Source organism: Pantherophis guttatus, chromosome 16 (assembly GCF_059756535.1).
Source record: "Pantherophis guttatus breed Tessera chromosome 16, ASM5975653v1, whole genome shotgun sequence".
NCBI classification, from domain to species: domain Eukaryota; kingdom Metazoa; phylum Chordata; class Lepidosauria; order Squamata; family Colubridae; genus Pantherophis; species Pantherophis guttatus.
The window spans coordinates 18696432-18709565 of record NC_142078.1 but is presented as its reverse complement, the minus strand read 5'-3'; the positions used below and the strand labels follow the sequence as shown (position 1 = coordinate 18709565).

Sequence of the window (13134 nt, the reverse complement as noted above, 5' to 3'; positions counted from 1 at the left end):
GGACGGGCGCGATGCCGAATGACGGCAGTGTTTGGCCCAAGGAATTGAATTGAATTGAACTGATGAGCAGAGGACTCCGGCTGGAGAAGACAGGCCGGGGAACTGAATTACAGGGAGTCCTTGATTTACGACTACGATCAGGATTAGAATTTCTGTTGCTAAGCCCCGGTGGTTGCCATGGTTATTAGAATGCGGTATGGCAGGGTAACTCTGCCCGCAGTCTGGAGTTCGATTCTCACCAGGCTCAAGGTTGACTCAGTCGTCTGTCTTTCCCAGGTCGGTCAAATGAGGACCCAGATGGTTGGGGGGGGGGGGCGGGGGGGGCAAGAGGCTGACTCCGCAAACTGTAAAAAGCACCGTGAAGCGGTATATAAGTCTAAGGGCTATTGCTAAGCAAGGCAGTTTCTAAGTTGAGCTGTATCCTATTTTACAATTTCCCCCCTCACGGTTGTTAAGTGAATCACACGGTCGTTGAGTGAATCCGGCTCCCCCCCCCACTAACTTGGCTTGTCAGAAGCCAGCTGGGAAGGTCGCAAAAGGCGATCACATGGCCCAGGGCAAGGCAACCGTCGTACAATACATGCCAGTTGCCTCCCGTGCCCAAGCTTTGATCCCGTGACCGTGGGAATCCTGCGACAGTCGTAACTACGAGGACTGGTCGTAAGTCGGGGTTTGTTTTTTTTGCAGTGCCGTTGTAACTTTGAATAGTCACTAAGTGAACAGCTGAAGTCAAGGACTACCCGTACTTCATTGTTTCCAACTCAAAATTCCATGAGGACTAGAAACTTGGGAGGAGAGCCCATTATCTGAGAACAGGCAGGCTGGGTTTTGCTTATTATCCTGATGCAGAATTGGGAAAGGGATTTTTTTTTTGGAATTCCAGCCTTAAATTGGTTTGAGGGCGGCGGAGGGGGGGGCGCGGGTGGGTTGTTGCAACCCGCCAGGCATTTCATGCGTGGTCAGAGGTGGTGTCGTCTTCGCTTCCAGGAGCGCGACGGTTTCGGGACCCTCACCGTCACCCGGGGCAGAGGGCGCGGACGGGGAGACTGGAGCCTGGGCACGCCCGGCGGCATGCAGGAAATCACTTACACGGTGCCAGCTGACAAATGCGGCCTGGTGATCGGCAAAGGTGAGTCGCGGGGTGGGGGGGCGAATGTCAGCCTCTTGGTCAGCGTGCAAGGAAAAAGAAATATCCGGTCCTTGTAGCTTTAACCATCATCACGGTGGCGCAGTGGTCGGAATGCAGGATTGCAGGCTGACTCTGCCCAGTGCCAGAGGTTCGATCCCGACGGGCTCGAGGTGGACTCAGCCTTCCGTCCTTCCGAGGTCGGTAAAACGAGGACCCAGATTGTTGGGGGGGGCCAGAGGCTGACTCTGTAAACCGCTTAGAGAGGGCTGTAAAAGCACTGTGAAGCGGTATATAAGAGTTATTGTTAGTCCTTCCCCACTCCTTCCCTCCCTCCCTTCCATCTTTCCTTCCTTATTTTTTTCCCACCTTCCCTATTTCTTTTCTTCCTCCCTCCCTCTCTCCCTCCCTTTCTCCCTCCCTCCCTTCCATCCTTCCTTCCTTATTTTTCCCACCTTCCCTATTTCTTTCCTTCCTTCCTTTCTCCCTCCCTCTTTTCTCCCTCCCTTTCTTATTTCTTTCCCACCTTCCCTATTTCTTTTCTTCCTTCCTCCCTCCCTCCCTTTCTCCCTCCCTCCCCTCTTTTCTTCCTTCCTTCCCTCCCTTATTACCTTCCTTCCTTCCTCCCTCCCTTCCATCCTTCCTTCCTTATTTCTTTCCCACCTTCCCTATTTCTTTCCTTCCGTCCTCCCTTCCTTTCTCCCTCCCTCTTTTCTTCCTTCCTTATTTCTTTCCCACCTTCCTTATTTCTTTCTTTCCTTCCTTCCTTACTTCTTCCCTTCCTTTCTCCATCCTTTCTCCTTCCTTATATCTTTCCCACCTTCCCTATTTCTTTCCTTCCGTCCTCCCTTCCTTTCTCCCTCCCTCCCTTCCATCCTTCCTTCCTTATTTCTTTCCCACCTTTATTATTTCTTTCTTTCCTTCCTCCCTTCCTTTCTCCCTCCCTCCCTCCCTCCCTTCCTTCCTTCCTTCCTTCCTTCCTTCCTTCCTTCCTTTCAGTTCTTGAAAGCAGCGAGCCAATCCCCTCGGAAAACAACTATCAGAGTCGGAGTTGTCCTCCATGGACTCTTTCATGGGTGGGAGGGAGGAGCGGCGAGAGGCTTGAGACCGGCCCCTTCACCGGTCAAGGGCTCCCTTTGCATCCATGTCCGACAGCTCGCAGCGGCCTCTTCGGAGCCCCGGTGAGGGGGGTAACGGGGGGACGGGACGGGGGCGACGACTGTATTTCCATGATAAACCCAGTCGTCTTGAAAGCCTCCTCCCTGTCACCGTTGGGCTTTTTAGCCTGGTTTGATTAATTGCTTTACGATTCTGTGTCCAGCTGTGGGTCCGTCCGTCCCCCTCCTCCTCCTCCTCCTCCTCCTCCGTCCCCCCCCCCACCTCGCTTGAAGAAAAGCAGCCCCTTTTCTGAATAGCCGTCTGCAGACAAGCCCCATGTGTTAAGCAGGTGACCGGCCTTTTGTGAAAAGGGGGCGAACGCCGAACGCGCTCCCTATCTTGGCTTGCTCTCTTTCTCTTCGGCCCTCCAGTCTTTGGCCGAGGGATGGAGAAGGCGCCGCCGTCCGCTCGGAGAGGTTGGCATTGATCATTTCGTCCTCCCTCCTGACGTGAGCCGACTGCCGTATGAAACTTGGAAGCCGTCCCCCGAAATTCCTCTCTTAGATCCGACTCAGATCTCCCCCTCCTGCAGTCAGAAGCCTCGGGAAGAGGTTTAATTCGTCTCACCGTTAAAATAAGGAATACTGTACGTAAAATGTAAAATAACAAGATTAAAACACGACCACGTTCATTGGATCTTGCCCAGAAATTAGCAACATTAATTGAATTCTGTCTTCAAGCGGCACGGGTCAGGGAAGGAAGGACGGGGATACAGGTAGTCCTCGACTTAACAACGGTACCCATTTAGTGTCCGCTCGAAGTTGCAACAGCACTGAAAAAAAGTGACTTACGTCCATCCAATCACACTTGACCGATAAAGAATTTCTATTTCACACTTACGACCAAGGTCACAGGATCAAACTTAGACACTTGGTGACTGACTCATATTTATGACGGCTGCAGTGTCCCTGGGTCACCTGATCACTTTTTGCAAAGTCAGTGGGGAAGCCAGATTCACTTATCAACCGTGTTACTAAATTGCTGCAAGTGATTCACTTAACGTCCACGGCAAGTAAGGTCGTAAAATGGGGCAAAATTCACCTAGCAACTGTCTCACTTAACAACAGGAATGTTGAACTCAAAGAGGAGGAGGACTATAACTCACCGTCTCCTGGTAATTGGCCCAAGGTCACCCAGCCGGCTTTCATAGCTAAGGTGGTACTAGAACTCCCTGTCTCCTAGTGATTGGCCCAAAGTCATCCAATCGGCTTTCATGGCCAAGACAGGACTAGAATTCACCATCTCCTGGCGATTGGCCCAAGATCACCCAGCTAATATACCTAAGGCGGGACTAGAACTCACCATCTCCTAGTGATTGGCCCAAAATCACCCAGCCAATATACCTAAGGCGGGACTAGAACTCACCGTCTCCTAGTGATTGGCCCAAAGTCACCCAGTCGTCCCTCATGCCCAAGACAGGACTAGAATTCACCATCTCCTGGCGATTGGCCCGAAGTTACCCCTCGTTTTTCGCTCCTAAGGCTGCACTAGAACTCCACCGTCGCCTGGTATCTAGCTTGGTGCTTTCGACCATCATTCCCAGGTTGTTGTTTTCTAAAACAAATCCTCTTTGCAGGCTTCGGACTTAGCAAGGTTTTCTGCAAGTTTTCTGCAAGGCAGATCAGGCAGGGTTGAAGCTGTTTTTGAAACGCCTTCTCTCAACCTGTTGCAAGGCGGCGGAGTGGGGTGTATGTGGGGTGGGGTGGGGGGCGTCTTTGCCTGCCTAGAGCGAATGTTCTCAGATGCTGAACTAATTGGTCCTTCTCCCCTTCGCCTTTGGTTTCTGGCCGGTCTCAACCCCCCGGTCAGAAGGAAGGTCATCCCACCTCCCCGCCTCGTGTGAAGTTTGCAGCCTAAGAATCGAGCCATTGTGAGCCCCCGTGGAGGAATCTTTTGTTAAGCAAATTTCATTAAGACAGCGAGACCAGAAACCCTCCCTCCGGGTATCTCTCCTTTGGATGTCTTGTTCCCTTTGGGGAGCGAAATTTTCATTCGTTGTGCTCCACCCTTCTACAAGACTTCCCTTGTCGGGCCCGGTTCTTGGCAGCCGAAGGTTTTTTTTTTTTTCCACCAGCCCTGGCTAATTCTACGCGGAACCGGCTTCAAAAATTCTTCTTACAAGGCAGCGTTGACCGGGAAATCCAACGCTTGGGCTCTGTGTTTATTGGAATACGGCACTTCGGCAGGAGGTTTTATGCTTCCGGTGCGATCTTGTTCCGTTCGCGTCTTGCTCCCAAGCGAGATGGGTGGCATACGAGTTGGATAAATAATAAAAGGGAAATTTAGAAAGGAAATAATAAAATAAGAATAAAATGCACTTGTTGGGACAGGGCTGTTAAATAGATAAATTGATTAACTAGGGGTGGCATGTTAGCAGCGTTCCACTATCTCAGGGGCTGCCTCAAAGAAAAGGGAAAGAAGCTATTCTCCAAAGCCCCTGAGGGCAGGACAAGAAGCAACAGGTGGAAACTCATCAAGGAGAGAAGCACCTTAGAACCATGGAGAAATTTCCTGACAGTGAGAACAATTCATCAGTGGAACAATTTGCCTCCAGAAGTTGTAAATGCTCCAACACTGGAAGTTTTTAAGAAGAGATTGGACAACCATTTGTCTGAAGTGGTGTAGGGTTTCCTGCCTAAGCAGGAGGTTGGACTAGAAGACCTCCAAGGTCCCTTCCAACTCTTCTCTTCTCTTCTCTTCTCTTCTCTTCTCTTCTCTTCTCTTCTCTTCTCTTCTCTTCTCTTCTCTTCCCTTCCCTTCCCTTCCCTTCCCTTCCCTTCCCTTCCCTTCCCTTCCCTTCCCTTCCCTTCCCTTCCTTTCCCTTCCCTCTATTTCTCTATTTCTCGTCTATTCTAAATGACCGAAGACTGTTCTTGCAAGGGGAATTTATTTATTTTATTTATTTATTAGATTTTTATACCGCCCCCTCTCCCGAAGGACTCGGGGCGGTGAACAGCCAAAATTAAAAAACATACAATATAAACAATTAAAATGCGTTTAAAACAGAATTAAATCCAAAATGGCTCCCCAATTTAAAACGCCTTACCCATACCCCTATAAATTACATTGAGCGCTATGTGGCCAAGGGTTTAGTAGCATTGTGAAGTCATCCATTTTAGCGGCTTTGAACGAGAGGCTAAACTTGAGAAGACAGTATCTGTAGCTCTCGGTTAGCCGGGTCCTTGGTGCTCTCCGAGCTTGGTGGTTTTTCTTGCGGACATTTCAGTACCCGACTATGCAATAGCATCAGTGCTAGGTGGGAGTGGGGTTTTGTAGAGTGGAGGAGGTGGAGGAAGCTCCATCACTGGAAGTCTTCAAGAAAAGACTTTGTCTGGGATGGTGTAAGAAGGTTGGACTAGAAGATCTCCAAGATCCCTTCCAGCCTTGTAATTCTAAATACTCTGTGAGTTGCTGGGTGGGTGGGTGGGTGTGTCCCTCTTGGTCCTTTCCATGCATGCCCCAAACACCAAGCTTAGCTGTCTCTTGCTCTCTGGGAAAGGGCCCCTCCCTCCTGGGACTCTGGACTGCTGTCCACCACAAGTAAACCATGATGGTGTCTACCAGAAGAAGAGGCTGAAAGCAGCCACACCGAGTTAGATGTGCATAGAACCTCTTGTAGTGGCAGGTCTGAGGCTGAGTCATGAATTCGGGGAAGGGCATCAGGACATAACAACCTTCCAGGCCTGAGCTCTCACCCTCACCTTTCTCCTGCCGCAGGAGGCGAGAACATCAAGAGCATAAACCAGCAATCGGGGGCTCACGTGGAACTCCAGCGAAACCCTCCTCCCAACACGGACCCGAACGTCCGGATATTCACCATCCGGGGCGTGCCCCAGCAGATCGAGCTCGCCAGACACTTGATCGATGAGAAAGTGGGAGTAAGTCCTGTCTCCTTTCATGGTCTCCGGCCAGCTTGGGCGATACAGCCCCCCCCCCTTCCCCGAACCACCCCCCATGTGGTACAGGTTTGCCGTTGCGGGATGCTGGAAGGTCTAGTTGGAAGCTCCCGCGAATTAATTTGTTTTCCTGTGCAAATGAGAATATTTATCTCATATCCATAATCTGCAAAGGCAGTTGGGCTGTACTTCTCAATGCGAGGGAGAGAGAACCACGGAGAAGCCAGTGCTTGTCGGAACCATCAGCTAAAAAAGCAAACATTCATTCATTCATTCATTCTTCCCACCTTTACTATTTCTGCAAATAACTCAAGGTGACTGATCTACCTAGTCCTCCTCTTCCCTCCTGTTTGGCCCACAAACAACCATCCTGTTAGGTGGATTAGGCTGGACAGATTGACCCAAAGTTACCCAGCTGACTTTCAGAGCTAAGGTGGGACTAGAACGCACCGTCTCCTGGTGATTGACCCAAAGTTACCCAGCTGACTTTCAGAGCTAAGGTGGGACTAGAACTCACCATCTCCTGGCGATTGGCCCAAAGTCACCCAGCCGGTTTTCATGCCTGAGGTGGGACTAGAACTCACCGTCTCCTGGTGATTGGCCCAAAGTCACCCAGTCGGCTTTCATGCCTGAGGCGGGACTAGAACTCACCGTCTCCTGGCGATTGGCCCAAAGTCACCCAGCCAGCTTTCATGCTACAGGCAATATTAGAACTCAAGTCACCTGCTTTCTAACCCAGCACCTTCACCACTAAACCATGGTACCACTGGAAACCATTTAAAGAAGAAAGTCCAAGAAATACCCAGCTGATGTCCATTTGAAGACAAGTCCAACCATGTTTGTGTCTTTTCCCAATGGTGGGAAAAGATTCTGGATTTTCAGAAGCCCTGGGAGCTTGTGTCCATAGCTGACCGTCTCTTCCTTTCACCCCGAGTATCACTGAGTCGCCCCGAACACTTTCAGGGTCACCTTGTCATTCAAACATGGAGACTCCGGTCTGAGTGACATCCACCCCCTCTAATGATGTCTTTTTTTCAGGGCACCAACCTCGGTGGGCCCGGAGGATTTAGCCAGGCTCCTTTCAGCCAGCCACCTGCGACGACTCATCAAAAGTAAGATTTTTTTTCCCCCCCTTTGTTTTCTTTCGTTTTCTTTGTTTCTCCCAGCATCACCGGTGCTTGCAACCTCAACTGCAGGTCCGTAATGTTGCATCGTTCTGGATGCTTTAGAGACGCAGACAAAGGCAATTCTCTGCTTTTTGAGATCCGGCCTTTTGCTTCTCAAGGTCAGAATCAGCAGAGGCCAGTGCTCATAGGGTTGTTTTTTGTTTGTTTGTTTTTTTGCCGGTGGGGGGGGGAAGGCGAACGGGGGACGGAGGTCACAGCATCCGAGAGACAAAAGAGACCGGCCTTGCCACCACGAGCATTCGGCTTCTGCATTGTTAGGTAGTGGTTCGTTCCCAGACCGAGGAAGGTTCAAGTCAGAGTTGCGGTTACAATCCCCTACAAGGTCCTGCGTGAGGGATGAAAAGAGATGCTGCTAGTCTTCCATTCCTCCAGTACTAAATAATGGCAAATACTTGTAGCTCAGTGTTGAAATGAGGGCATCCTTAATGCTCTCTGAGGTTGGGTGCTTTCTTGCAGACGTTTCATTACCCACCTAGGTTACATCGTCAGTGCTAGAAGGGAGTGGGGTTTGTGGAGAAGAGGAGGAGGAGTGTGAGGTCCTTGATGCTCCCCGAGTTTGGTGGTTTTCTTGCAGACGTTTCATTGCCCACCTAGGTTACATCATCAGGGCTAGTAAGGAGTAACGGTGTCTTGTCATCCACAGCGGTCCTCAGGCGTTCATGACCCAAGGCTGGGGAAGCACTTACCAGACGTGGCAGCAACCAGGACAGCAGGTCCCAAGTAAGTCCCTCCCCATCCTAGAATTTTTTTTTTTTGTGGGGGTGGGTGGGTGCTTGGGGCAGGCAAACCCCCAGTAGCCCGCTCCTGGTTCAGACCCAGAGGGTGCATCCGGCTGCTCTGTAACTATTTCTTTTTCGTTCTTTGCTTCCCTTTGGGTAGGTCAGCAAAGCCAGCAGCAGAATAACCAACCGGATTACAGCAAGGCATGGGAAGACTATTACAAGAAGCAGAGTAAGTACCTTCAGACTTGCAAGGTTCTGTTCACGTAGCTTTAGAGGACAGTCCGATAAGAGGCAGCATAGCCCAGAGCTGCATAATGGGCAGAGAAAGAGGCTCAGAAGAGACCCTCCCTAGTTTCTCAGGCTGTAGAAGGGACAGTGGGAGATTTGTACCTTCAGACTTGCAAGGTTCTGTTAACGTAGCTTTAGAGGACAGTCCGATAAGAGGCAGCATAGCCCAGAGCTGCATAATGGGCAGAGAAAGAGGCTCAGAAGAGACCCTCCCTAGTTTCTCAGGCTGTAAAAGGGACAGTGGGAGATTTGTACCTTCAGACTTGCAAGGTTCTGTTAACGTAGCTTTAGAGGACAGTCCGATAAGAGGCAGCATAGCCCAGAGCTGCATAATGGGCAGAGAAAGAGGCTCAGAAGAGACCCTCCCTAGTTTCTCAGGCTGTAGAAGGGACAGTGGGAGATTTGTACCTTCAGACTTGCAAGGTTCTGTTAACGTAGCTTTAGAGGACAGTCCGATAAGAGGCAGCATAGCCCAGAGCTGCATAATGGGCAGAGAAAGAGGCTCAGAAGAGACCCTCCCTATTTCTCAGGCTGTAAAAGGGACAGTGGGAGATTTGTACCTTCAGACTTGCAAGGTTCTGTTAACGTAGCTTTAGAGAACAGTCCGATAAGAGGCAGCATAGCCCAGAGCTGCATAATGGGCAGAGAAAGAGGCTCAGAAGAGACCCTCCCTAGTTCCTCAGGCTGTAGAAGGGACAGTGGGAGATTTGTACCTTCAGACTTGCAAGGTTCTGTTAACGTAGCTTTAGAGGACAGTCGGATAAGAGACGGCACAGCCCTGAGCTGCATAACAAGCAGGGAAAGAAACTCAGAAAGGAACCCTCCCTAGTTTCTCAGGCTGTAAAAGGGACAGTGGGAGATTTGTACCTTCAGGCTTGCAAGATTCTATTAAGTTAGCCTTACAGTAAAGTAGAATTAATTCAACCTGTTCTATTAGCATGAGCCCTGGCCCAAAGCTTAGCCCGAAACAGGAATCCCGGGGCACGAGTTATTGGGGAATGGGGTAGGTGGGATACTTCCCAGCTTCCTCGTCAACATCTCCTTTACCCCCTCTTCTCTCTCTTCTTCTTCCTCCTCCTCGCCTTCCAGGTCACGCTGCCACAGCTGTTTCCCAAGCCAGCAACCAGCCAGACTACACAATGGCCTGGGCAGAGTATTACCGACAACAGGCGGCCTACTACGGGCAGACGTTAGGGCAAGCTCACAGCCAGGTGGGTGTTTCTCTTGCACTTAGTTGCCGCCTTTAAGCCCACCGGGCAGCGGATCAATTCTCTGGACGTGCCCCCCACCCCCTCCCCGTGAACGAAAAGAGCAGGCCAGGAATTCACAGCCAAGCTTGATAACACAAAAAGAGGCTTAATTTAATTTAAGTTCCTTTGCAGTAAGATGTGTGTGTGTGTGTGTTAAATAAAATATATATATTTTAAAAAAGCAAAGACATTGCAAATAAAGTCAACATGTTACGCTCAACCAAGACAGAAATAAGCAGGTTTATAGGACACTGGAAAAGCCTCGAGGCTGCCTGGGTTTTGACGTTACGCCAGCCAACCGCAGAAACCAATGAATAAAGTCAAGAAACCTCTTAAACGAAGAGCACGGCCAGTCCTCGACGTACGTCCACAAACGGGCCCAGAGTTTCTGTCCCTAAGCAAGGCAGTTGTTAAGCGAGGTTCGCCCCTTTCTTACCACCGTTGTTAAGTGAAACACTCCGGTTGTTAAGTTAGTCTCGCGAAGCCGGCTTCCCCCATGGACTTGGCCCGTCAGAAGGCCGCACAAGGAGATCACGCGACCCTGAGGGACCGTCGTAAGTGTGAACACTGGTCATAAGTAGCTTTTTAAAACTGTTTTTCACTCTTAACGGCCGTTGCAGCTTCCCTGCGGTCCACGTGATCAACATTCAGACGCTTGGCAATTCACTCATGACTGTCACAGTGTCCGTTCTCTCCCCCCCCCCCCACCAGATCGCGGGATCCCCTTTTGCAACCTTCTGACAAGCAAAGTCAATGAGGGGAGCCAGATTCATTTAATGACCATGTTCCTAACTTTAACAACTCCGGCAAGAAAGATCATAAAACGCAGAAAGTTTGTTTTGGGGGTTTTGTTTTGCAAAGAAATTGCAAAAAACTTTTGCCCAAGACACGGATGAAAGGGGAGTAGGCGAGAAGTGTGCGTGGGATGGGGATGATGGGTCTGGTTGTCTTCCCCGCCTGCAGGGTCAAGATAGGCACTGTTGAGCATTTTTAATTCTGTTTCCACTCACTTTTATATTTTTTTTGTTCTTTATTTTTTCAGGAGCAGTAGAACAACTGTTTGATTCTTCTTCCTTTTTTCCCTTTTCCTTGGAATCATTGTGGAAACAAACCTTTTTTGTAACAGAGGTTTCTAGATTTGCAACCGTTTGAAGATCTTTCTCTCTTTCTTTCTTTCTTTCTTTCTTTCTTTCTTTCTTTCTTTCTTTCTTTCTTTCTTTCTTTCGTGAAACACTAGTGGTTAGGATAATCTATACTGAACTTTTTTCTAAGAATCAGGAACAATTAGTAACGTGTACTAAACTTTACGGACATGCTACGTCATCATTTTCTTCCTTTTCCTTAATTTTCTGCTTTTTGTTTTGTTTTTGTTTTTTTTTTTGTTTTTCGGGGAGGATTCATTTCCAAAAAATTATAAGGAAAAAAAAAATGACAGGAAAAATAAATAAATTAAAAGAGCACGAAACGAAGTGAAACTCCGGGAACACAATTTGGAGGGAAGCCAACGAACAGCTGGCATCACAACTTTTCCCCAAAACTCTGACGTTTCAACAAATGTGTTTTTGTGTGCGCGTGTGTTTGGGGTTTTTTCTTTTTTTTTTCTTCTCTCTTTTTCCCCCCGCCCCCCCATCTCTTCTCCTTGTACTTTGATTTTAAAATCTTTTTCTGTTGAAACAGAAAAAAAAACAAACAAACAGACAAACAAACAAACAAAAAAAAAACACGCTTGGAAGTCTTAGGTGGTATGTAACGAATTCTAAAAGAAAAGAAAATGAAATTTTTTTAAAAAAAACAGTATTTAAATATTCTTAAATATGTAAATTCATTAAATATTTTACTTCTAATTTTTCTTGTACCTTGGCTGTCTTTTTTTGATTTTATTGCATTTTTTTTTAAAAAAGAAGAAACTGAATTATGCTATGTATTGTAATTAATTATGTGAATTCTTTATTGGGACAGTTGCTGTTTGCTGTCGAGTTCGTTTATTGCGGGGGGGGCATTTTGTAGGGGCTGTATAATTTCTAGAGATCTAAAGGGTTAATATAAAAGCAATGTGTTAATTTTTTAGTGATACTATTTTCCTTTCTATGTTTCCCTGGTTGGTTGCATTTGTAAATCTAAGACCTCCAAGCATCTCTTTAAAAACAAAAAACAAAAAAAAAAGAGCAAAATACTTTTTGTCTATTTCAGAAATAAATACTGTTATTTTTAATATTAAGATGAAACTGCTATTAGTATCTTTAACAAGCACTGTGGAACATTAAATCCTATAAAATAGTAGTAACTATTTTTTAATTCCAGGGTGTGTGTTTGCTTTTTGGCTTTTTAATTTTTTTTTCCTTTGTTTTTAAGTATTTTCTTACCTTAATATTTGTCAAATTTTACCTAGAGGAAATAAAAAAAAAATGAAATCTAGTATTAACCATAGGTATGTTCTGAATAATTTTTTGATTTAATAAAAGGGATAATATGCTTTCCAGTGTTTACTGTAGTGTTTTCTTGTACAGATAACAGTGTATTTTTAAAGAGAAAAAAAAAACGGAAGTAAAGCTATTTTTTTCTTGACATTTTTAATTGATCTATGGGACATTCCGTTTTGAATTGTACCGAAGTTGCTGTTTTAGGAGCTTCCTCGCCCTCCCTCCCATTTCTTTATAATGCTTGAAATGTCTAACTGTATACAGGAAAAAACAAAAACAAAAAACAATTGGATAATGTTCAGCATGATGTTTTAAAACGAAAATGTTCTTTTTATTTGACTGACAGTTGCATTTTACACTCTCTCTATAATAAAAAAAAATTCCACACGATTGCATTTCTGGGTGCTGTGTCGGTGTCCTCTTACACACACACACACACACAAAAATTTCACATTTAAAACGGGTCTCAGTTTCCCCCTCTTTAGTTTTCTGTCTGCTTTCCATTGAAGTTTTAAAAGTTTTTTTTTTTTCTTAGCGGTTTAGTCCTCCGGCAGCCGAAGAGTCATGGGTGGCTACATCCATTGAAAAAAAAAAGAAAAACCCCACATAAAGACGAGAACAGGATGTCCCTTACACTTGGGTTATATCCCCCCCCCAGTCAGAATTCAGAAGCCGCCACTCAAAATCCCCACATTAGAGCTGATGTCACCTGTAAAGTACCCTGATCATCCAGGATGAATATTTTCCTAATGAAAAGCAAATTCAGACACGGGGCTCCCCATTGCTCAGGCTGGACTAGATTTTCCTCAAACATCTCTTCCTTTGTTCGATGTGGTTGCATCATCATCATCATCATCTCTCCCAGGATGTAGTCTTTGCAATTTTTCACCCTTCTGCTCAACCCTAGGAAGTTCTCTTGGGGAAGAACTATTAAAAGGGAGAACCATGCTTTGCGGTGGGTGGAGGATCGGAGAACATTCTTAGTTTCCTGCAGAGGCTCCAAGAGAGATCCATCCAGTATCTCCGCCTGTGGTTTAATGGGGACCAATTTCCACCCAATCTTCCATGCTTGCACACCTGCCTGAAA

The 13134-nt window shown here is 47.1% G+C and overlaps 1 protein-coding gene across 3 annotated transcripts in view; it reads left to right on the top strand.

The window, feature by feature from the left end:
* FUBP3 (far upstream element binding protein 3) overlaps nucleotides 1–12442 on the top strand; it is a 42112-nt gene extending 29670 nt beyond the window's left edge. For all 3 annotated transcript variants that reach the window (XM_087879585.1, XM_060683972.2, XM_087879586.1), the window contains exons 13-19: nucleotides 988–1129; nucleotides 6002–6162; nucleotides 7219–7292; nucleotides 8011–8087; nucleotides 8247–8318; nucleotides 9467–9588; nucleotides 10670–12442. In XM_087879585.1, the coding sequence (XP_087735711.1) occupies nucleotides 988–1129; nucleotides 6002–6162; nucleotides 7219–7292; nucleotides 8011–8087; nucleotides 8247–8318; nucleotides 9467–9588; nucleotides 10670–10678 (657 nt within the window). In that variant the 3' untranslated portion in view covers nucleotides 10679–12442. The remainder of the gene's footprint in view (nucleotides 1–987; nucleotides 1130–6001; nucleotides 6163–7218; nucleotides 7293–8010; nucleotides 8088–8246; nucleotides 8319–9466; nucleotides 9589–10669) is intronic.
* Nucleotides 12443–13134: the final 692 nt, after the last annotated feature.